Source organism: Scleropages formosus, unplaced genomic scaffold, assembly GCF_900964775.1.
Source record: "Scleropages formosus unplaced genomic scaffold, fSclFor1.1, whole genome shotgun sequence".
Lineage (NCBI taxonomy): Eukaryota > Metazoa > Chordata > Actinopteri > Osteoglossiformes > Osteoglossidae > Scleropages > Scleropages formosus.
Window position 1 is genome coordinate 324 of NW_021641044.1, and position 22,431 is coordinate 22,754.

General features: G+C 41.4%; 1 protein-coding gene across 1 annotated transcript in view; it reads right to left on the reverse strand.

Moving 5' to 3' along the window:
* Positions 1-336: 336 nt before the first annotated feature.
* LOC114909763 (collagen alpha-1(II) chain-like) overlaps positions 337-22,431 on the reverse strand; it is a gene marked incomplete at its 3' end in the record, with an annotated part of 39,213 nt that continues 17,118 nt past the window's right edge. Inside the window, 33 exon segments of the mRNA XM_029249556.1 lie at positions 337-385; positions 387-442; positions 608-661; positions 1,925-2,032; positions 2,441-2,548; positions 3,272-3,433; positions 4,551-4,603; positions 4,868-4,925; positions 5,327-5,434; positions 5,809-5,862; positions 6,406-6,459; positions 6,574-6,627; positions 7,246-7,299; positions 7,580-7,687; positions 8,262-8,360; positions 8,460-8,504; positions 9,766-9,819; positions 9,985-10,038; positions 10,588-10,641; positions 11,005-11,058; positions 11,286-11,384; positions 11,701-11,754; positions 11,847-11,945; positions 13,006-13,059; positions 13,535-13,642; positions 15,756-15,809; positions 16,087-16,185; positions 18,309-18,353; positions 18,808-18,906; positions 21,060-21,113; positions 21,278-21,322; positions 21,872-21,925; positions 22,146-22,190. Coding sequence (XP_029105389.1) covers positions 337-385; positions 387-442; positions 608-661; positions 1,925-2,032; positions 2,441-2,548; positions 3,272-3,433; positions 4,551-4,603; positions 4,868-4,925; positions 5,327-5,434; positions 5,809-5,862; positions 6,406-6,459; positions 6,574-6,627; positions 7,246-7,299; positions 7,580-7,687; positions 8,262-8,360; positions 8,460-8,504; positions 9,766-9,819; positions 9,985-10,038; positions 10,588-10,641; positions 11,005-11,058; positions 11,286-11,384; positions 11,701-11,754; positions 11,847-11,945; positions 13,006-13,059; positions 13,535-13,642; positions 15,756-15,809; positions 16,087-16,185; positions 18,309-18,353; positions 18,808-18,906; positions 21,060-21,113; positions 21,278-21,322; positions 21,872-21,925; positions 22,146-22,190 — 2,349 coding nt within the window.

Consider the following 22,431-nt stretch of genomic DNA (forward strand, 5'->3'; position numbering starts at 1 on the left):
GGCACATTCATTTCTGTAAGATCTATTGTCCTGCTCTCATGTTTACTCATGAGTCTCTGTGCCTCTTACAATGCATTTTCCAGGATGGATTTCCACATAAGATAAACACCTTGGTCACTCTGACGTCAGTCTGAAGCCCACCAGGTTCTTTTTCCTCCCTGTCATGCAGGAAGCAGGGAATCACCTCTGCCTGATTTTCAGATTTTCACAGTTTGTCTCTCCTGAAGATCTGCTGCGCACACATCAGTGATTTGTACACTTTTGGTCTACAGGTGAGGCTACCATTGGTTCGAAAATCCTCTTATCAAGTCTGAAGAGAAGAGATTTGGTACTCACAGCCTCTCCTCTGTCTCCCTGCTTGCCAGTGGGACCCACGGACCTGGGCTCCAGGTGCACCTGGGGCTCCTGGAGCACCAGCAGGACCAGTGTTACCTCGGTCACCCTGTAGGGAAGGGAGAAGATAATTAATGGTTTGTGCCATATTGCACATGGTTGAAGTGAGTATAAAAATGGACAATTATTGCAATAAGGTGTCATGGTACATATTTTTATTTATAGATATAAGTTAAGTATACATAGTGTAAATGTGGATCCAGACAAGGCTCACCTTGATTCCAGTGGCACCATCTCTACCTGGGGGCCCATCAGACCCAGGGTTGCCCTGTGGGACAACACAGATGTTTGAGCACTTACAAGAAATTACAAACTGATTATTTAACACCACTTAATTAATGTTTCAGTATATTGCTGTAACCTTCAGGCAAAATATCCATCCGTCTTTTCAAGGAAACCTCTTTGCACCAACTGAATTGCATGAAACAAGGAAATTTAGAACTCCAGTGAATCTGAATATTTTGAATTCATATTTACGCCTTAAGATAGGGTACCTGTTCCTCTCTAAATCTCATTTAAGGTTCGATACTGGGACCTCTTCTCTTGTATATATCCATTTTTCCTGCCATTGCTATGCTGACGAGAACCACGTCTTCCTCTCACTCCTCTCTGTAATTCTCATGTGTCTAATGAATATCTACGACCAACACACACTATCTGGACAGATGTGAATCACTAGAAGGAGAACTTCTGTAAAGACGACACACTGTGCTTTCCATTTTCACCTTTCCTGCCTTTGATACTCACAGTTTTGTGTAGATACTGATACTGTCACCATTTCTCCCTTCTCATCCATCTTGAAGTTGCCTTGGTGTTAAACTGATCACATCTCTGTCATTCTACCAGCTCATTCCTGTGATCTGCTCCTGCCACTATTATGATCACAAAATCCACAAAATCATGTTTTTATTCAGCATTATTAGTGAGAAGCTGCTGCTCAAGGTCCTGGTCCAGTCTAAACTGGATTACTGAAACTCCCTGCTGGATGGCCACCCTGCTTCAGCTGTGCAGCCCCTGCAGCTAACACACAACTCTATACCCTGGTATATTCAAAGTACCCACTGTTTTGTACCTCACACTTCTTACTCCCCATCAAAGGCAGATTAAATTTAAGACCCTGGTTCTCACATACTGTGCTCTCACCACTTCAGCTCCTGGCCACCTGCTACCTTTGGTGTCTTGATAACATTCAGACTCAAGATCCTGCTGTTTGCCAATAGCCTTTTCCTTCCAAAATTACCAACTGGGAAATAAGTTGCCAACAGATACCAGAGCTGCATCATCACTGATGCTCTCTATCTGAAAGACAAGACCTACCTCTTTGGACTACAGCAGTCTATTATCATTCATACTAGCTCTTGCAGTACTCAAGGATTTTTCTCAGTTTTGATCAGGCTGAATCAGTACTGTGTTTTGTGGTCTTTTGATGTGTAGGGATTTTACTGGTCTAGACTAAGTTGTTTTGAATACTGAAACGCTCCCATGCCATGGTGACATAGCACAGACGTGTTGTAGAAGTACAAAGACTGACTTCTCTTCCAGGCTCTCCAGCAGGACCAGTCAATCCAGGGGGTCCCACAGGCCCAGGGGGTCCACGGTCACCTGCTGTACCCGGAGCACCTTGCTTGCCAGGTTCACCCTGAGAAGAAGGGCCAAAGGGTGTCATTGCTTAAAACATGTAGGCATTATTCAAATGACTGAATATATCTGAGCCAACCGATGAATGCATTTCAACTCTTCACCCATTCTTCTTGCTGCATGAACATTAAACACATTTTGAGCATCACTATTACATTCTGGTGTCGCATAAATTGAAATACAGATGAAATGACCTAACTTGATATACGGATTTATGGTTGCTTTTACTGTGGCCTAGGAATTTGAATCTATAAATGCATACTGTACTTTGTGATATAGACCACTATATTTTGATAATATTTATAGGTCAGCTGATGAACTGGGGGCTCTTGTTGTTACACACAGTTTCTTCATGATTGTGTGCTTGTGTCTTTGTATTTATTTAAGTGTGTGGAAATGTGTTACTTACAGAGGGACCAGGAAGGCCAGGGAAACCTCTCTCACCACGCTGTCCAGGCAGACCAACAATACCACGCTGTCCAGCCAGACCCTGTGGGCCAGAGGGACCATCTGGACCCTGGTGACAAACAGTGAGACAATTAGTTATTCACGTATAAAACATATAACTTTTACATTGTGCAGAAAACACAAATACTGACTTATGTAAAATACACACACACACATACATTTTCAGAACCGCTTGTCCCTCACGGGGTCACGGGAAACCGGAGCCTACCCGGCAACACAGGGCGTAAGGCCGGAGAGGGAAGGGGACACACCCAGGACGGGACGCCAGTCCGTCGCAAGGCACCCCAAGCGGGACTCGAACCCCAGACCCACCAAAGAGCAGGACTGCGGTCCAACCCACTGCGCCACCGCATCCCCCCTTATGTAAAATATATCTGACAAATAATTATTACAGTAAATAAATAAATATGCTGTGGTTCATAAGTTACAGTACTTATTAACATGTAAAGACCGACATATTTCTTTTGGGACTGTATTAAGAATGTGTCTTGGTGGAATACAGTAGGACAGACACTGGAAGAAAGCACTGCAATGACATTGGCATCAGACTGAACATATAAGACTGGTGGGGTGCTTTAGATGAGATTACAGCTGTTCTGTGAGTAGAAGCTGAGTGCTCTCGTTTTACTGTCACAATACAGTCTTGATTGCGTGATCAATGGACCTCAGCCATCAATTCAGAGCCAGAGAGAAAATGAAGGATGAGGAACTAATGCAACCCACACTACGGATTACCACAGTAAACCTAAGAGAAATTGTACTGTGGACTCACAGGGGGTCCATCCTCTCCAGGCTCTCCTTTCTCTCCAGGTGTGCCAGCAGGACCTCGAAGCCCAGGGTCTCCCTGTCTACCTGGGGGGCCACCATCACCACGGACACCCTTGGGGCCATCTTTTCCAGGAGGACCAGCAGGGCCAGCAGGACCAGGATTACCCTAGCAGGGAACAAGGGGAATATCAGTAGTGTGTCATCATGTCCATTCCCCTTTCGTCCTAAGCACAGCATAATATACACACTGTTAACCACAACAAGAAAAACAATAAGAACAACAGCTATAACAATAATAATGATTCTCATCATCATAATCATCATCATCATCATCTGTGCAATTGTAATCATAATCATCATCATGAAAACAATGACCAATACATTTTTTTTTTCCATTACCACATTTTCAGAGAAATTCAAAAGCAGTGCTTGACCTTAGTTATATCATATACAGACTATTTCTGGGACCTTAATTAGGCAATAAAGAGTTCACACTGCACCCTTTTTCTGCTGTACTATAATTGTTTTGCATTACAAAAAAACAAATGACCTTTTCTTCTGTATTATAAATACACACAGAACGTTTTGCTATGAAGTAAATGATCAGATGGAGCACTGATGCATTACTGTAACATTCCTTGTTTATTAAAACAAGCTCACATTTGCTTCAAAGGACTGGAATCTACAGCCGTCACAGACCGCATTTTGAAGATACACCAAATGAATAAATAGAAATTTTCTCACCTGGCACAAAATCTGATGTCTATGAAATTAATAATCAGAATATACTGTATGTAGTAATAACAGCATGCATGTGGTATGCACTATAAGTAAAAATAATCTAAATTAACCCTTGATCTATTTATATAAGCAAAGATATTTGCTAAGCATATAGATGTAAAAATTAATGCATTTTAACTATACTGTATGCTGCGCTAAATGAAACTGTATTCCTTGACAATGACTCTGTTAAAATATTTTCCACGGATAATGTCATAAGAAGGGTAGATAAGGAGAAGGTTAGGCTGTACACATCCTCATGTAGCTGTATGTAGATGTTCCTTTCCGAAGACCTAAAAAATCTATAATATAAGACTAACATTTATGATGTGAATGATGTGATAACACAACTTCACCCTTTGAACAAGGATGCCAAACACCAAAAGAAAGGGCCATCTACATTACACACAGAATTGTCAAGGTGATTTTATAGGTGAACTAAGGGATTTTTGAGTAGAATGAAGAGGAGATTGCAGGTTCAGAAACGGGACTCTGCAACTTACGTTGGGACCAGGGGGTCCGACTCTGCCTGCTGCACCAGGGAATCCGGTTGCACCTATCATGGTGGAAAGGAATGAGAGCGATTAAGATACAGATCAAAATATATTTCTTACCATAAAACAGTTAATTAAACTGAGCAGATTTAGGCAATGGCTCTGAAAAAATATAAGATGATATTATAATATTAATGTCCATCTATGCAGAGATTTAGAACTGTAATGAATCACTGTCAACAACATTTTTTCATTCTAAAAACACATCCTAAATCTAGGAGCAGCTATCTATTAGTGTTAATGACCATAAGGGTGCTGAGATTTACTCACAGGGGGTCCTTGTGCACCACGGGCACCTTTGGGTCCAGATACACCTGTGGGACCCTGGAATAAAGGAAAAGACACAAGTTTAAAAACTACGCACATAGTGCAGTGTTCAGCTTTTTTCTTCCTCCTGTGAATGCATTCTGTACCGTAAATGTCACATTGCGTAACCAGAAGTGAAACAATGATGGTTACACACTGTAGCACACAGTGAAGTCTGTTTTCCTCCCTTACATAACAAATACAGCAATGGAAATCATTTTTAGCCCTATCTTCGATCATCACAGGAGAGGCAATTACAGTGAAAAGAAATTGCTTTCAATTGATAACCCAGACAACTGTCAGCCTGCAATCTTTACGAATCAAGATGTACTACTACCGCAGGAAGTGACAAGGCTTCACCTAACATACAGCAGAGAAGAATAATTTTATACTTTCACAGGTAAGGGGTGAAAATTAACCTGTGGCCCTGGGGCTCCAGAAGGTCCCGGGGGCCAGGTGCTCCAGCCATCACCCTTCTGTCCAACCTCACCTTGATCTCCCTTAGCTCCAGGCTGACCATCTGCACCCTTGGGTGGGAAAGAAAGGTGAAATGATCAAGTTTCCCTTTTATACCCAATCAGATTGAACCCCTCTGACTGATCGAAGAATAAACAAATTTTCTGTCTTTTAGTATTTTAACTGTATGCAAGAATGGCCAGAACAGGGAATAATGATTTATAGTTTTTTTCATAAGATACCTGCATGTATGTGATGGGAGACTGAAGAAGGAGTACAAAATAATTTAACATTTTAGCCAGTGATCTTCAGAACTTATCATAATGTATTGCTTACTCCTTATAATAATGATTATCATCATGATCATAATGCTTATAAAACCTTGCATCTTTCGGGACCTATTACTGACAAAATGAAGGTGTGCCCTCATGACGGTCATACTTACAGGAGGACCAGCAAAGCCAGCAGGCCCAGGGGGACCAGTCTCACCACGGTCACCCTGCAGAGAGAAGAGCGAGGATGTGACCCATCAGTGACATTAACAAAATAATCATATCAACAATGCAGCTACACAGACACACACACACACACAGAGACACAGACACACACACATTTTTTTTGGGTGAACTTTTTGGGACCTTAGCTGTTTCTACGGCAACCAAAAGCAGAGAGTATTGCGCTTCCATTGAGAGGAAACAGACACAGTGCGCACGGTATTTTTTCCAGTTCTAAAACCTGACAGTGATATGAGCCTTCTAGGTTTGAATCCTGACCGGAACGTCTGAGTACACAGCATGTCTGCATTGTAAACATGTAAAACGTAAAATCATAACTTGCCATAGATAAGGTGCGCGCAGAACAAATATTCAGGGAAGGGTAGGTGTGATTTATTGATTAAGGAAATACTGCTAATCTAGCAGCAGCGCTGAGACTCCCGGATAATGCAGAACAGCTCCTTTTCGTACAGGCTGTACATTAACATGTATAGTTCGTTCAGCTAGCAACAAAAAACTGCATGTCCAGGAGAGAGAAGAGCACTCACAGGTGCACCGCGAGTACCAGGAGCTCCAGGGGGACCAGCAGGTCCGGATTCACCCTGGGGAAGGACAGAGTGAAAGAGTGGAGAAGTCAGACATTTATTTATGGAGAGACACTGAGGTGTAAAATTAACTACCCTGAAAAAAATGATTAATTCAACAGGAATAATTACCTTCTCACCGTTGGGACCACCTGGACCAGGAGGACCAATTGGGCCGGTTAACCCCTTAAAGAACAAGAAAAGCCTGTAAGTGCCAATGTTTCATGTAAGCTATATGGCAGGAGGCAGCAGGACCCTTCCACTTGAAGGACTTAGGTTCAAATCCCACCACCTCCTATGTTACCTTTGGGCAATGTACTTACACTAACTTGCTCTAGGAAAAATTATCCTGCTGTATGAATGGGTAAATCATTGTAAGCAGTGCAACATAGCTGCTTTGTAGAAAAAAACACCAGCTAAATGCATAAAAATATTTCTATATAATATCTAAAATAACTATTTTTGCCATCAAACCAACAACTTAATGCTTTGTTAAGCAAGCTATTTGGTTTCTTTGAATCACTAATATCATGCTCATGGAGAACTTCCTACATTTGGCATTGTCTGTCATACCAGTGGATTACTATACAAATAGCTTTCTAACTGAATCTTCATTTTTTCTACTAGAATCAAGATCCCATAAGATTTTGAATTCCAAAATCCCATTTTTTTTTTTTTTTAAAGACTGAGGAATATTCCTTTCCCTTGAACGGATATCTAAAGAGTCAGAGAAAATATCTTTCCATTACTGGGCATCATCTGAGGGCCAAAGGAGCAGGATGAGCAGAACAGATCAATACTAACTCTGGAGCCATCTTTTCCAGGCGCGCCCTCAGGTCCTTTCTCACCGTTGTCACCCTGTGGGACAGACAGAGTGCCATCAGCACTTCCAGTCACATCAAAAAATATTGAGCTGGTCTGAGTTGACAATAAAGTAAACCACCTTCTTAAAACTAGTGTAACAGCAGCCAGAAAGTAAAGACTGAGATTTCAGTAAAATATTTCGAGAACAGCATTTCGTACATTGAACTTAATATTACTGAGGGAAAACAAGCGAATAAATAAATCAACATATGCTGTATATTAATTTATAAAGTGAGGAGGTGAAAGTGGACTTTTTGAGATATTTGTCACTCACTCTGTCACCCTTAGGTCCAGGAATACCAGAAGGTCCTCTTTCGCCAGGCATGCCCTGAAGGCCAGGAGGTCCCTGAGCACCCGGGGGGCCGCCTGGCCCAATGGCTCCCTGTAACAGTCACGGATAAGTAAGGATTCAGTGCCACTAGAGGGAGGGAAACACCTACAGGAACAAGACAAACGCAAGCAACCATGTGGTAGATAGTTTCATATGTAACTGCAGTTCTCCTGGGTATTTATTGCCTCCCCAAGTCTGTTCCCAGACCTCTGAACATCACCCCCAATTAATTAGATGGGTGAAAAGAACAACTTTGTTAATGTGCTTCAGTTAAAGCAGATGAAGGCTGTGTGTGAGCACTTAACACCTAACCCTAACACCTCACTTTGACATCATGATGAAAACATTCAATGGCTCACTGAACAACATAATGCAAAGTAATAAGGTATAACTATTGTACTCTTAGTTAACAAAGAGGTACTAGCTGAAGACAGAGGAAAAAGATGCTTTACTGTGCTGTATATAGTATTTTGTATTGGCTATACAGAATGACTTGTAGTACAGAATCGAATCTTTAAAAGCCTGAGAGAAATACCCAGTACACTGGTACCATTAGAATATTTCACTTGAAGTACATTCCAGTAATGTGTTTGATGGTATTAATGCACGTCAGTGGCTTCCTCACCTTCGGTCCATCAGTTCCAGGAGTTCCGGGCAGCCCGCGAGGCCCCTGTAAGCCTTGAGGTCCAGCGCTTCCTCTCTCTCCAGGGAAACCACGCTCACCCTGCGAGAAAGTTCACTGTTATTCTGAGTGTACAGCGGAGTGAAACTGTGGTTTAGTAAAGGAATGAAGAAGACACAAAGATAGTGTGTCTGGACTCACTCTGGGTCCAGTTGCACCAGCAGCCCCAGCCTCTCCAGGAACACCCTGCATTGAGAAGAAAATTTTAACACTTGAAATTAAATGTACATTATTAACAGTGTAGCCCAAAACAACAAATCAGACCAGGACTCAAACGTGAAGTCGCCACATACATTCTTTCAACAGGCAGGTGATTTTAATCCAAAATCCCCCAAGCAGAACTTATTTATTTTTCTTTAGAATAAAACTGAAAACATAAATATAATCAGCTGATTCTAAACGTGTTTTATTAAAGAAAAATTATGGTAATTTTTAGTTTTTTTACAATTTTTCTCTGTATATGTCAAATCTTATATCTCTGCGAGAAGCCTTGACCCATTGGTTTGCTGCATTTTGGTATCGGAGAAATCTTTGGAAACACTTATAGTCTGGTGGGCCATCTACATTTACATTTATTCATTTAGCAGATGTTATTTTCCAAAGTGACTTACAATGTTAAGCTACTTACAATATTCACCCATTTATACAGCTGGGTAATTTTACTGGAGCAATTTAGGGTAAGTACCTTGCTCAACAGTACAACAGTCAGAGGTGGGAATTGAACCTGCAACCTTTGGGTCCTCCTACTGGACTAAAGGTTTCAACTGATGAGGTAACACACTTAAAGGTGTATGGTTCCATGGGATTACACTGAAGGCATTGAGTGAGCAAAGGTTTGGCTATGAGTAAGCAAGGGAAGAGTGTTATCCCTCGCACCCACAGTAACAGAGGTCAATCCGTTTCCTGGGCTGCCTCAGCACTGTTGGTAGTATAGGACAGTGGGGACTCGAATGAGTTCATTTATCATTGCACCTCTCTTATTATTATTATTATTATTAGTGTTATGGTACTTAGAATTATTTGCCCATTGATACAGCTAGGTAATTTCACTGGAGCAATTTAGGGTAAGTGCCCAAGGGTACTACAGCTCAAGGTGGGAATCCAGCCTCCAAGTTTTGAGGCCAAAGGCAGTAGCGCAAACCAGTACGCTACCAGCCGTCCCTATAATAGCACATTCCTGTGCATAGTTTGGTTACAAACCTGCAGCTTGGGTCCTTGTAAAGGAAACCACAGTCAAGAATTATATTTTATCACTTATTGGAAGGTACAACAATAGTGGTGGGAGGGGGATTAAAACTGGCAACCATCAAAGTACATATCCAGTGTCATTAAAAGCTACGCTACATGTTACCCTTATATTTTCCATTAAGAAATCAATTAATTTATTTGCTGTATTAAATCTCTGTATGGAATTGCTGATGTGTCACACGATTACAGACTTCCTTACCTGGTCACCAGGCTTGCCTCCCTCACCAGGGGGGCCAGGAGGTCCAGGAAGACCCTATAAAAAAGCAGAGGGATCAGTACTGAGAGATAAAAACAAATAATAAATAACACAATAAACATATATTTTTAATCACCTGGTCAAGTGAATGCACCTGATACTATCAATAGGATGTCTATGGTTTGTGATACACTATGGCACAACGACATGTATCATGCTCACCTGGAACCCAGAGGGTCCAGGCTGACCTTGTTCTCCTCTCTCTCCGGCAGGTCCCTGATACGATAAAATGGAATCAGGATGAATCAAGAAGAAGCGTTAAAACACAACCATTATTATGACTGCTGACATTAACATCTTTGAAAGTGACCTTCTTAAGAAGAAGGGTAGCTGGACAGTTTTGAACTGATATGTGATCAGGGTCAACAACGTAGCCCCTCACATATATGACACATTTCATCGTACATGAAAGCGGACAATGACAGCATCACTAAAATTAAACTCAGTGGTCAGCCTTGTGATCAGAAGTACAAATTACAGTGTGGGAAAATTACCAGCTACATTTCATAAAGGATCGCCTACATCAGAGTGTGTCTGAAACACGGTTATTTTCAGTATTAAACTGTCAGTGCGGGAAAACCATTACGTTTTTTTTTTTTTTTTTTTTTTCAGATGTGTTGGAAGTTTAAAAGAGCTGAATAATTGTGCTCTCCTGAGAGCAAAGGGATAATGACCAGTTCACGGGTTTGCTGGTGTGAGGAAATGAGAAGATAAGGCAGGTATCTGATCAAGCAGGGGAGAGATAAATGTTATAGGAGAACTTACAGCTGGGCCAGGGGGGCCGGCAGCACCGGTCTCACCATCTTTCCCAGGCAGACCCTGTGGGAAAAGCATCTTATCAGTCACAGCCAGAAGGCACAGTCTCTTTGGTGGGGAGTTAGGTCTGATAGCTGTAATTAAAATGGCAAGTTCACAGATCACTGGGCCTATAATACACATGGGTTTGTCTCCGAGATACAACTGCTGTGACACCAGAAAGATGTGCAACTAAGGTTCATAACCTACTGACGTCATAATCTACACCTCCTCATTGTTTACCAGTGATATCACAAATCCTTTATAAATTAACCAAGCAACTTAAAAAAGGACTGATATCAAGCTAAACTGATGCAGAGGTTCATTTATTAATTATTCAAAATACAGATCACCCTTTGGGTACAGGAAGGCAGAAAAATCACTTACTCTGAGACCTGGAGCACCAGCCAGTCCTTTCTCCCCTGGTTTGCCAGGCTCACCCTGATCAGAGAGGAATTCATATTGTTGAAGAGGTAATTATAGAAATAAAGCGCGAACAATATTAACACACGTTCTGCATTAGCTCACGTTATCCATATTCAGATATGGTGACATACATCAATTTACTCTCCTGGAGGGAGAAAGTGAGCAAACTCTGGTCAGTATGACCTCCAGTGACAACCCCTGAATGGCTATTTTCTTTTTTCAGTGAGCTAAGAAAGACTCACGGTGGCTCCCTTGGGCCCAGGGAAGCCCATCACACCAGGTTGACCGCGTGCTCCTTGGGGACCAGGAGGTCCAGGGCGGCCATCCTCACCAGGAGCACCCTTGAAGAGGTAAAAGACAGCACTCAGAGAAAATGGACTCTAATGGGTGGGCTGGAGTGTGGATCGTTTCATTTGGTCTGTTTGGGAAGGTGAAAGTATAAAAAGAAATGTGAGTTCTTTACCAGGTATTCTAGACATTCTATACCAACATGATCATGCTGCTACATGCATTCTGTTCACTGGACCATCAACCTTGTTGTGAAGGTGTGAAAACGACAAGTACATGTTTACAGAATAATTTTCTTGAATCAAGACAGAGCGAATGAACTGAAGAGACACTAAAGCAACACAGATGATACAAGAAATGGTAACTTACTGATGGGCCAACTTTGCCTTGAGGACCAGAATCACCAGAGCGACCGGTAAGACCCTGTGAAAAGGACGCAGAGAGACATCATTTAAAGAACAGCAATATATCATTACATGGTTGCTACCTGAGTTACTACCGCAAATGTTACTTACCCTTGCTCCAGGCAGACCAGGCTCTCCAGGGCGGCCTGGGTCACCTGTGGCACCCTTGGGTCCAGACACACCCTGAGGTCCACGCTCACCAGGGGCACCCTGTAGAAGTGGGGAAGACAGCCAGAGATAGAAAAGTCATCCTTTTGTTGTCTTTATCTTCACCTAGACTTTAGTACAACTGGCTGAATTACGGGGGCATTTCAAAGAAAATAAACACCAAATAACTCAAGATGAATTCTGCTGGAATACATAGGAAGAAAAATGCAAATACATAATGGTTTTAATCCTCTCTTGTAAATTAGCTGTAAAGACAGACATAAAGCAAGAGATTTTTAATATAGACAGACATCCACAGATAGATATATGTTCATATCTTTCACTGAATTAAGTTGGTAATGTGAGAGTTGTTGTTGGGATGAAAGAATTAAATTGTTTAAATAAATTAATTGCATTAAAGAAATGGAACATATGAACTGTGCTGGCTTCCAGTAAGAATGTGTCACCCCACAACATTACTTTCACTTTTATTAAAGCAATATACATAAATACCAATCATGGTGAAAGCGGTTTAAGGAGAAATCAAACACACCTAGTAAGTCGACCTACAACTAGTCTAAGCCACCTTCTGTTCAGAAGAGTGTGAATCTTTTACCCATAAGTCACAGAGGAAAAAAAAGTCAAATTTACTTTTTGCTGATGGCACTAACTGCTTAAGTTCGTGGTTTACTCTTTTACTGCTTCTTGAGAGTTGAAGGCTACAGTCTAGACATTTGGTGTAATTATGAAAGACATCCACGCTGCCAAATTCTAAATAACACGTAAATAAGTGTATGGTAAGAATACTTTCGTAATCGTTTGTTAAAGAATTTAAATTTTTTTAAAAAAACTTGGATCAATAGTGTCCTGTAAAATACTGCAGTCGAAGATTGTTCAGTTTTCTATGTCAGTACATAAGACAACCTTTCACCTGAAAAAGTTGGCGGATGAGTGATAATTTCTTATTGATTTGTAGACGTTTCGTTGATTTTCTAATACAAGCTCAGCACGATTATAACAAACCCCATGCTGTTTTGGGCAGGACTTTTCACACTGTGCAGCAGTTTTCTATCTCATTGGAAAAATGACCTCCCCTGAGGCATGTAGCCATGACAACACCTACCTTGGGACCAGCCACACCATCCTGACCTGGGAAACCACGGTTACCGGGAGCGCCCTGAAAACAGAAGGAATAGGGATTTTCAGCTTTGCAGCAATTTCAACCAAGAACAAAACCTCTCACATCTTGTTATCACTATGGTGTAGACCATATGCAGTTAATTGTGATCTATGACAGTAGACCAATAGTTATTTAAATTTTAAGGGAAACTTATCTTAAGATAAAGGATTTTATGCTTGATGACAAGATAAACGATTGTACATTTCATAGCTTACGTGTCATACTTTTGTGGCATTCAATACATATAAAATAATTAAAAAAACTTGCATTATCAGCCCAAAATAATTCTGATTCAGTTTTTGGTGCAAAGTTTGTAGTTTGGGATTTATGGGAAATTACTTAATATGCGATATGTGTTCTGAATTGATAATATGGGCAAAATGAGGTAGTCTCTGCTTAGAGTCATCAGTGTAGTAGACTGGTGAAAGGCTCATCCTATGTAACTGATACACGGTGTGATTGTAGAACCCACTCTCTCGCCAGGAGGTCCAATTGGGCCCGCAGCACCAGGCTCTCCTCTGGGTCCCCTCTTGCCCTCCTCTCCTGCTGGGCCAAGAGGACCCTGAAGTCCAGCGGGGCCCTGAATGAGGAAGGCACACATATACCTCAGTAATGCCTCTCACACCTGTTGGCAACAACGGAGCACCAGCCAGAGAAACTTGGCTGTGCCGAGGAGTTCCACAATTTGTCCATGACCATTTTTTTTTGCTCGCCATCAAAGCGATAATATGCAATAGCCGAAAAACATTGCAATTACAGAGGATTAACTAAATTCTTTCTGAACGCAAATCTAACTATCAATTACAGAAAATCTATGCAAAAATTCAGGCTAATCCTAGATCATGGAAGCATGTCAAATGCTGGACAACAGAGCAATCCCTGCAAATATTCCAAGCTCAGAAACAGAACTATGATGAGCAAACATGCTAATTATTTTATCAGCCTTAGAACAGAAACAGGGTCTGGAGGTTGTTTACAGCAGTTCACGTGCCTGGAGGAACGGCGAAGAAACAGCACCCCCTGGTGGCCAAATACCGCAACTGCCATCAAATGGCTTAACAAACTGCAGTGCGCGCACTTCATCCTTCGAATAGGTCTTGCAGTCTTAAATCACATCTATTTTTAATTTTCTCATAAATAATAATAAGCAACAATATAACAGTTTTTCAGACATACGGCATATTTTTTTCTCCGCTTGAATTCTGTATTTTAAGTAGAATTTTTTTGTATTAGAACACCTTTTTTTTCATGGTTTATTTATGCATATACTTATGCCATGTAGTAAAGAAAAGTTTGTCATACACTGAGGATGATATTACTTGCAAAACAGTTTTAGATTGCAAATAAAACTTTAGCATGTTCAAGGGTGAACATCGGTGCCAGAATTTTTAAAAATTCATTTTTTAACAAGGCAAATCACTGTTTTCTTCTCATTTTCCTGTAGCTGAAGATGGTTTTAAAAACTGCTCAGGGCATTTCATGTAGATGGGTGACTTTAAAATGGTCGTAACATGTGTAGTGGAATGAATGTTTGTGATTGTCCTGCAATGGACAGGCACCCTACCTGGGGTGTACCCTGCCTAGCCTAGTGCCCTATGCTTGTGGGATAGGCTTGTGACAGCTACAACCTTTCAATGGCATAGATAGTGACTGATAGTGGGTGAACTCTTCTGGGAACCTTCAGGGGCCCAAGGAGTGGCATGATGTTTAGCGTCCCCTTCTGGGAAGCACGCGAAGTGTCCATCACCCATGTAGAGTGGCACTCATGGCCCCTACTAGTGCCAAACTGAAGCAAGTGTGTGGGCAGGGTTTTCCTGTTTGCACATTGAAGAAATTCTGTTGGGTTAAATTTACATTAGCCTGAGAGGACAGCTGGTAGTGTAGTGATTAAAGCTGCTGCCTTTGGACCCAAAGCTTACAGGTTCAATTCATATGTGCAGCTATAATACCCTTGAGCAAGGTACTTACCCTGAATTGCTCTGCTAAAGTTACTCAGATGTATAAATGGTTAAACAACTGTAGGTAACTTAACATTTTAAGCTGCTTTGGAGAAAAGCACCAGCTAAATGAATAAATGTAGGTCAATTTAACAGAATGCTTAAAAGTCAATGTGCCATCATTTACATTGCAGCAACTCCACTGAGGACAGAGTGTAGTAGGAACTGAATATTGATATCATGCACTGAAGGCAGAAACCCAATCCCACTAATAGGATAAGGGCTTGAAAATAATGTGCATACAGCACACAACAAGGTTAATAAGGTAAAAAATGCATAACTGATACTATTGATTGACCAGGTATACTGTTATTTTTTATTTTATAATTTAAAGAACCTCAAACATCTGAAAGATAATATGTATCATATAGTAATGCATGACAACTAATATATAATATTTAAGTAATCAATACGTAATATGCAACAATATTAACACGTAAGCCTTTTGCATTGAAATACATTGACAGTAATAAACTACCTTTGTCTGAGAAGGAATTTTGGAACCCAACATTTAAACACAAAAATGTATGTTCCAAACTGTAAGCGAAATAAATTGAAAATGGATCACTTTTTTTCATTTTCATTTTCATATATTTGTTGTTTTTTCTCAGCTGGTCATACAGTGGTAGGCAGAACTAACTGAGAGCCGATGTCCTGGACTGACACTGAGGGAACAGAGGGCTGAAAAGTACTCACTTGCTCTCCTTTGGGACCTGCTTCACCCTTGAACCCTGGAATACCAGGGTCACCCTATAAGAAAGGGCAGAGAGACAGATGTGACAGCTGCAGCGTATTGTAGCCTAACATTTAACGTTGTCATAAGTTCTCTAATCTCTAGTTAAATAACTTATTAGAGAATAAAACCTTCCAACGACGGGACTGGGTTATAAAAATATTTATGACGGCATTTGATCGCGAGAAAAGTAGAAACAATTGAATTGCACGGACTTGACAAAAAACAACAAACGCTGCACATCAAACACACTCCATCCTACAGCCTAAGAGCACTGAGAGAACGGAGACCCACCGACTGCCCTTTGGGCCCTAGAGGTCCCGTGGCTCCCTGAGGTCCAGGGGGTCCACGGGGTCCTGGGAAGCCAGGAGCGCCAGCAATACCAGGAGCTCCCTGCAGGTGAAAAACAAAGCCAGGATCACTCCTTCATCCCTACGGGGCTGGGCGAAATTCGCAGGCGCGGTCCTGATGTGTTTGGAGGGACATAGTCTCACTCAGCTGTAATCAAGTCTTCATCTCCAAATGGCCCATTTGGCTGTAATATAAGCTGTGCGAATTTCATTTCCCGAAGATACGTAACAACTATTTACACAGGCCAAGGGCACGAAACAGAGACGCACTTTGGTGCTACTAATGCCTTTGCAATATTATATCTTCTGTATTTGTATGTTGCATCAGGCTGGGAGCAGCAAAAACTGAATTTCGTTATTCAATTCAGTTTATTTTTACAGGGCGCTCTTCTCACGCAGTGACACACGTTACACTTGGATAATGAGAAAAAAGGCTAATTTAACTGAATTTAATGTACTAGAGAATAACTGCTGCCATAATCCACAGATAAATAATAATTCACAATACATTTTATTCCCAAAAAACTACAGTAATGTGAATTTTACCCAAGCAAATTACTGCATAATAACACACATCTTAATAACTCTGTACCTTAGCCAAGAAAGTGTGATCCCTAGTTTTAGTATCGTATCGCCCATCCGTGAACTATAGTATTACATTAACCTTCACAGATATATACCAGTATTGGGGCTTATTTCTTACTGTTAATGAATAAAATAATTTCAGCGTGTTTGTAAATATAAAAATGGCAGGCATTTGTCTTAAGAATGTAATATGTTAGTGAGATACAAAAAAAAAAAGAAACTATTTCAAAGAAACTCTACGTTGACAATAAAGAAGTCTTTATCTGAGCCAGGTTTGTTTTCGGTTCCAGAAAATTTGGAGTTTGAACCTATGTTACATCACCTATTGGATCTGGCTATATTTTATACCTTAGCAGCTGGTCATAATTATAGCCATTAGGTTCTGTGGGAGGGATGTTTAAAAACATATTGAAAAAAAGCAGTTATTTTGGTAATAAACAGATGTTTTTTGTCTGGAAGCTTATTGCTTATGAATCTACAACTGGAATGAGATGATGCACAACCCCTCGCTGCTTTAAGTACAATTGAAACAGCAAACGCTCCTTTCGGTTGTGTTTCCCGGCACCTCGGTTTGAAACTGCCTTTAAAATGGCTCGACGCACTTGCGCTACAGCTATTTGACAATATTTTAAGAGGATTATCTTCTTCCATTTTATGAAATAATTAAATAAAATGGCAAATTATAACTGGCTCGAGATGAAAAACGGAGCCCATTAAACTTGCAATGTATTTGTATTCTACTGGGAATTTGAATTAGTGCCCTGTGCTGAGATACAAGGAATTAGGTCAATTATTAGGAATGAAAGGTTACAAATGCACTTCCTTCATTTATTTATCTTTTTTAACGGACCATCTTCGCAGCCCAGGAAAATTTAGTCGAGTTAATTTTCACGTTTCCGTTGTATTTAAATTAATTTGTATAATGTGATTTTCAAACAGGCCCTTCTCACGTTCATCTTGTGCTCGACTTTGGTGACATCGCTATGATTTGAGAACGTGTCACCCGATGGCAGACTGACAACTAGCGACTGTGAAGCGGATACAGGTGCCTGAAGCCCGGGTTCGGATCACCTGCAGCAGCGGCGCGCTGATCCGGCCTCCTCCTCCGCAAGCGTCTCGTGAGCAAACAGCTCAATGTGACTTGGAACTGCCCTGGGCTGCATTTTGTGTTTGTTGTTGTGTCTGACTGCTAATTATACGTGAATGCGCTGAGAGGCAGGATTTCAGGCCGGGAGATTTTAGCTGCATTGGTGTCTGTGTTTGTCCCTTCGGAAAATATGTTGAACACACTGTCCAAGTGTGCAGCTTAATTAATTTAATATCCCTAGATGTGCACATCTATAGAGCTGACACCAGACAACATAAATGCTCTGTGTTTGGCCTTTATATTTATTCCGCTACATATTGAGGTGGGATGTATAATCTAGTATAGATAAATTATTAATTGATAAGAAAAATGATCAGAGGATAAAGTCATTTAAATGCATAAGAACTGTGCAGTTAGTTTTGAGCGCTCGTTCGTAAAATTACTTTCTTTTGAAAGTAGAGCACAAAAAAACAGGTCACAGTATATGTACTTACAACAGATCCCTTGGCTCCAGGGATACCGTCGGTACCAGGGTTACCCTGCAGAGAAACAGCTCTGTTGTGACATACAAAATTAAAGGACCTATAATGGCACGGCTACAATCTTCCTGCAAATATAAGGTTTGAAGTTTTCGTTGATTTATAGTGTGGGCTAAGAATCCAAGTGGCACAAAACACAAAGAGGAGAATAAGCCAATGGGTTTTGGTGAGCTGTGTGTTAAGCGTGGTGATGTCAACTGTTGGGTCTCTTCGTTCTCAGTGTCTGCACACTGCCAACATGTTGGTGGTACTTTGAGAATAACGTACAACATGTATGGCACAAGTCATCTGAAAACTTACAGTCCTTCTAAAAGGAGCTTAGTATGTAAGAAACAGGACTGCTTTACAGGGTGAACCATAGATCTACTTGTGCCACAGTTAAGCCAGAGCTAATCTGAATTCTGACTGTGTTTTATGTCTTTTCAGGGTTTTCACCATTCTCAGAGGTACTTACAGAAGGACCAGAAGGTCCGGGAGATCCTGGCGTTCCGGATTCGCCGCGGGGTCCCTGGGCTCCCTCAGGTCCACGAGCACCCGTGGGACCAGCTTCACCCTAGACGGGGATGACAGAGAGTCTGGGGTCAACTGGAGCCAAGGAATCAAAAGCAAAACTGTATTTTGATGCAGACAGTCACAGACACTCGCCTGTGTGAGTGTCTCCATTAAAATGTGACTGCCAGCATTGCTTCAACAAAGAAATAATATTCTGCACAAATAAATGAAGTTAAGACTGGCTGTGTCATGTTCCACTACAGTAAATGCTTCTCTCTAAGAGGTCTGTAAGGTCTGAAACTCATATAGTACCTGTAACGTAACGTAAGCATCTAGGTTCCTTTTTATTATGTTTTATTCATTTAGCTGATGATTTCTGCCACGGAGATGTACAATGTTTGATTTGTAAGGTGCTGACAATGATCTACCCGTTTTTTGGGCTGTACAGCTTTTTTTGCGCTCAAATCAGTGTCAGAAACGAGTGCTTGGGTGCCAGTAAACCAAAAAAACATCCAACAAGTCAGAAAAAGGTGGGAGACATAAATACAATACATAGATTATGTAAGGAGTTATGATGTCACTGGACCGACAGCTGAGAGCAGCAGCGAAAAAGTGACTGTACTACAAGGGTACAAAAATACAGGGCTGTAAGTGTAAGCTTTGAGTGCAAAAATAACATAATATCAGCCTGATTATGTCATTCCTCACAAAATGTACATGTGCGCTGAGGACGACATCCTGCCGAAATGCATTCGTACAGTAAGAAATAAAGCAAAGCTTGGGTGTGCTCTCCCACCTATTTTCAAACTACTTTTCTATTTTAAAATTATATATTTTTCTGGTGTTGTAGTGCAATTTTTTTCAAACTGTGCCTAATAAATGCATTACAAAAAGCTCAGCACATAACAGATTCCAGAAGCAGCAAATGGACACACCCACTCCTGCCATCAGCCAATGAGAGCAAGCCGTGGTGACATCATACTCACGGGGCAACTCACTGAATGGAATTCCTCACTACTTAGCTCAGTTTTACAAGTGTACAACTTTGACATAATACACTGTTATGTATCTTACGGTTATAAGGTGCAATTTAAAGTTGTAATCTAATTTCTTTTTTCACATCTATGGGGAACACTTAGCTTCCATCTGGCAGAGGTGTAATCTGGCTGTAGCATGAATCCACTGAGGGGCCCATATTGAAAACATGGGAAAATGTTATTTACATACCAAAAAAAGGAAAAGGACAGAGCAGAGCAGAGGAAAGCTAGCAATATTCCTGAACTGTTGCTGTGGTAACAGCTTAGGATGATCACAACAGGGACAGCAAGGAAGGCAAAAAAAAAAAAAAACAAAACCGGGATTTGCAAGAGCACTGGGGTACCTGTCTGAAGTTACACAGAAAGTCTTTCATGGACAAACACTAAAATGAAAGCCTGCTTACTTCAGGCTTCCCATGTGTGCGCACACATGCAGGTGCATCTGCCAGAACATTTGGTTTCTTTCCTTTAAAGGGATTACCGAGACAGACAGCCTTGGGAGGAGAGGCTGTCCAAGCCGTGCCCATTTCTCCCTCCGAGGCATTAAATAAATTCCCTGATTCTGGAGGGCAGTGGCGTCAAATACTACCTGCAGCGGGCCTACAGCTGCGGAGGCTGGCCATAGAGACTTCTCTTAACTATTCAGGGAAAAGAGATCAGTCCCAGGCGAGCAGATGTGAAAATACACTTACATCCCTCTCCCTCCGGTTTTCCACACAGCTGGGAACTCTTTCCATGCTGCCTTCTCCAGTTTCACTCTTTCCAGTCTTTTCCTATGAAGTCTTTCTTCCTGTTTCTTGGCACTTTAAAATTCACTTATTCCCAATCTCTATGGCTTTATATACATTTATATATATATATAGACATATAACTATAAATACAGTGTCTTGTCCAATTGGTTGTGGTCTCTTTTCTCTTGGAAGTTTAGTGTTCATTTGAAAGAACCCAATCTTTGCCCCTTCCCAGACTTCCTGGAGTTTAGCCCAGGAATTCAACCTTCGATATGAACACCAAGCCTGAGAGAATGAGAAGGAAGGATAGAGAGAAGGAGAGACAAAAAAAAGAGAAAGAAAGAGCCACGGAGACCGAGAGACAGACAGATAGATAGATAGATAGATAGATAGATAGATAGATAGATAGATAGACAGATAGATAGATAGAGCAATGAAGTACATACCTTGGCACCTGGGGAACCAGGGAAGCCTGGAGCACCAGCTGGACCAACAGGCCCCTGACGTAGAGAGAGAGAAAAAGAGAGTCATAAGATTCCGCTTTAAGATGCAGCTTTTCCATCTTCTCTGAACCATTTGGAAACATATTGCACTCCCATTACAATAAAAATACGAGACACAATAATAATCCAAAAACGGTCACGAAAGTGGGGGCAGTACTCACAGGGGGGCCAGCGGGGCCTGGAGAGCCATCGTTTCCACGAGCACCCTGAGAAAAGACAGGTTTGCTAAAGTACTTATTTACTGAACACACCTTGCAGTCAAATGTAACAACACAGCTGGGGCAGATGGCACCGCAGTCGTTCAGGTGCTAAACATGACGCTGAAAGGCTGCAGATTCACAGCCCTGAAGAACAAAAGACAAGGAACCCTTGACAGGACACTCGGTGCCAAACAACGGATTAAACCCAACGCTAAAGTTCGCTTTGAAAACATCGGCAAATAAAATAGAACATATGCCACTCGTATAATAAATTAAGACCTACTACTGCACCAAGAGCATGAGGACTGACGTTACCATTCAACCCATATGGAAGACATGATATATTTCCAAATTAAGCAAAAGTTTTCTAAATATGGACGATGACGCTACTGACCCAACTAAATGTGGTCGACACCACATTCTATTGTTAACATCTGCATAGCTGCTGCGGTGTACGAAATTCCACTTATGTTCAATAATCACTGTAAGCAAAGTGATCAATCCTTAGGCAATAGTTTTCACCGGTGGTCTAACGAAATAGAATGGAATACTCACAGCAGACCCGGGAGGTCCGGGTCGGCCCCTCTCACCCGGAAGACCACGGGGGCCCTAAAGAGAGGATTGGAAAAACAAAAAGTGAATAAATAAGATTTTGGTGCACCGTTCATTTATTTCTGGAGAAATAATTCTGATGGAACGTAATATTATAAATGTGTGTCTGGGTGGATCTCGACGTCTTTGTAAGCTCGTCTCTCGTCTTGATTAGTGCATTTGAACCGCTCTGCATCCTTGCAGATAAGTGCGGAATTATGTTGTTTGGGTTACTCACCATCGGTCCGGGCGCGCCGTTCTCACCAGAAGAACCTGCCTCACCCTGCAGGGAGAACAAAGAGCATCACTAAGAGAGAGAAATGGCTTGGTAGAAGGAGCAACGTGGAGAACGTCATCAGTGTGAGAAAGGGCAGTGTGGAGAGAATAACCGGGAGAGCAGTGATGGAGATGTAATGATGGAAGAGCAGAAAGAGGGATATGCTGGAGCAGTGGAGTCAAAGGGAGAAGCGGAGAACATGAAGGCAATTTAGTACTGATGACAAAATGATGGAAGTGCTGAAAGA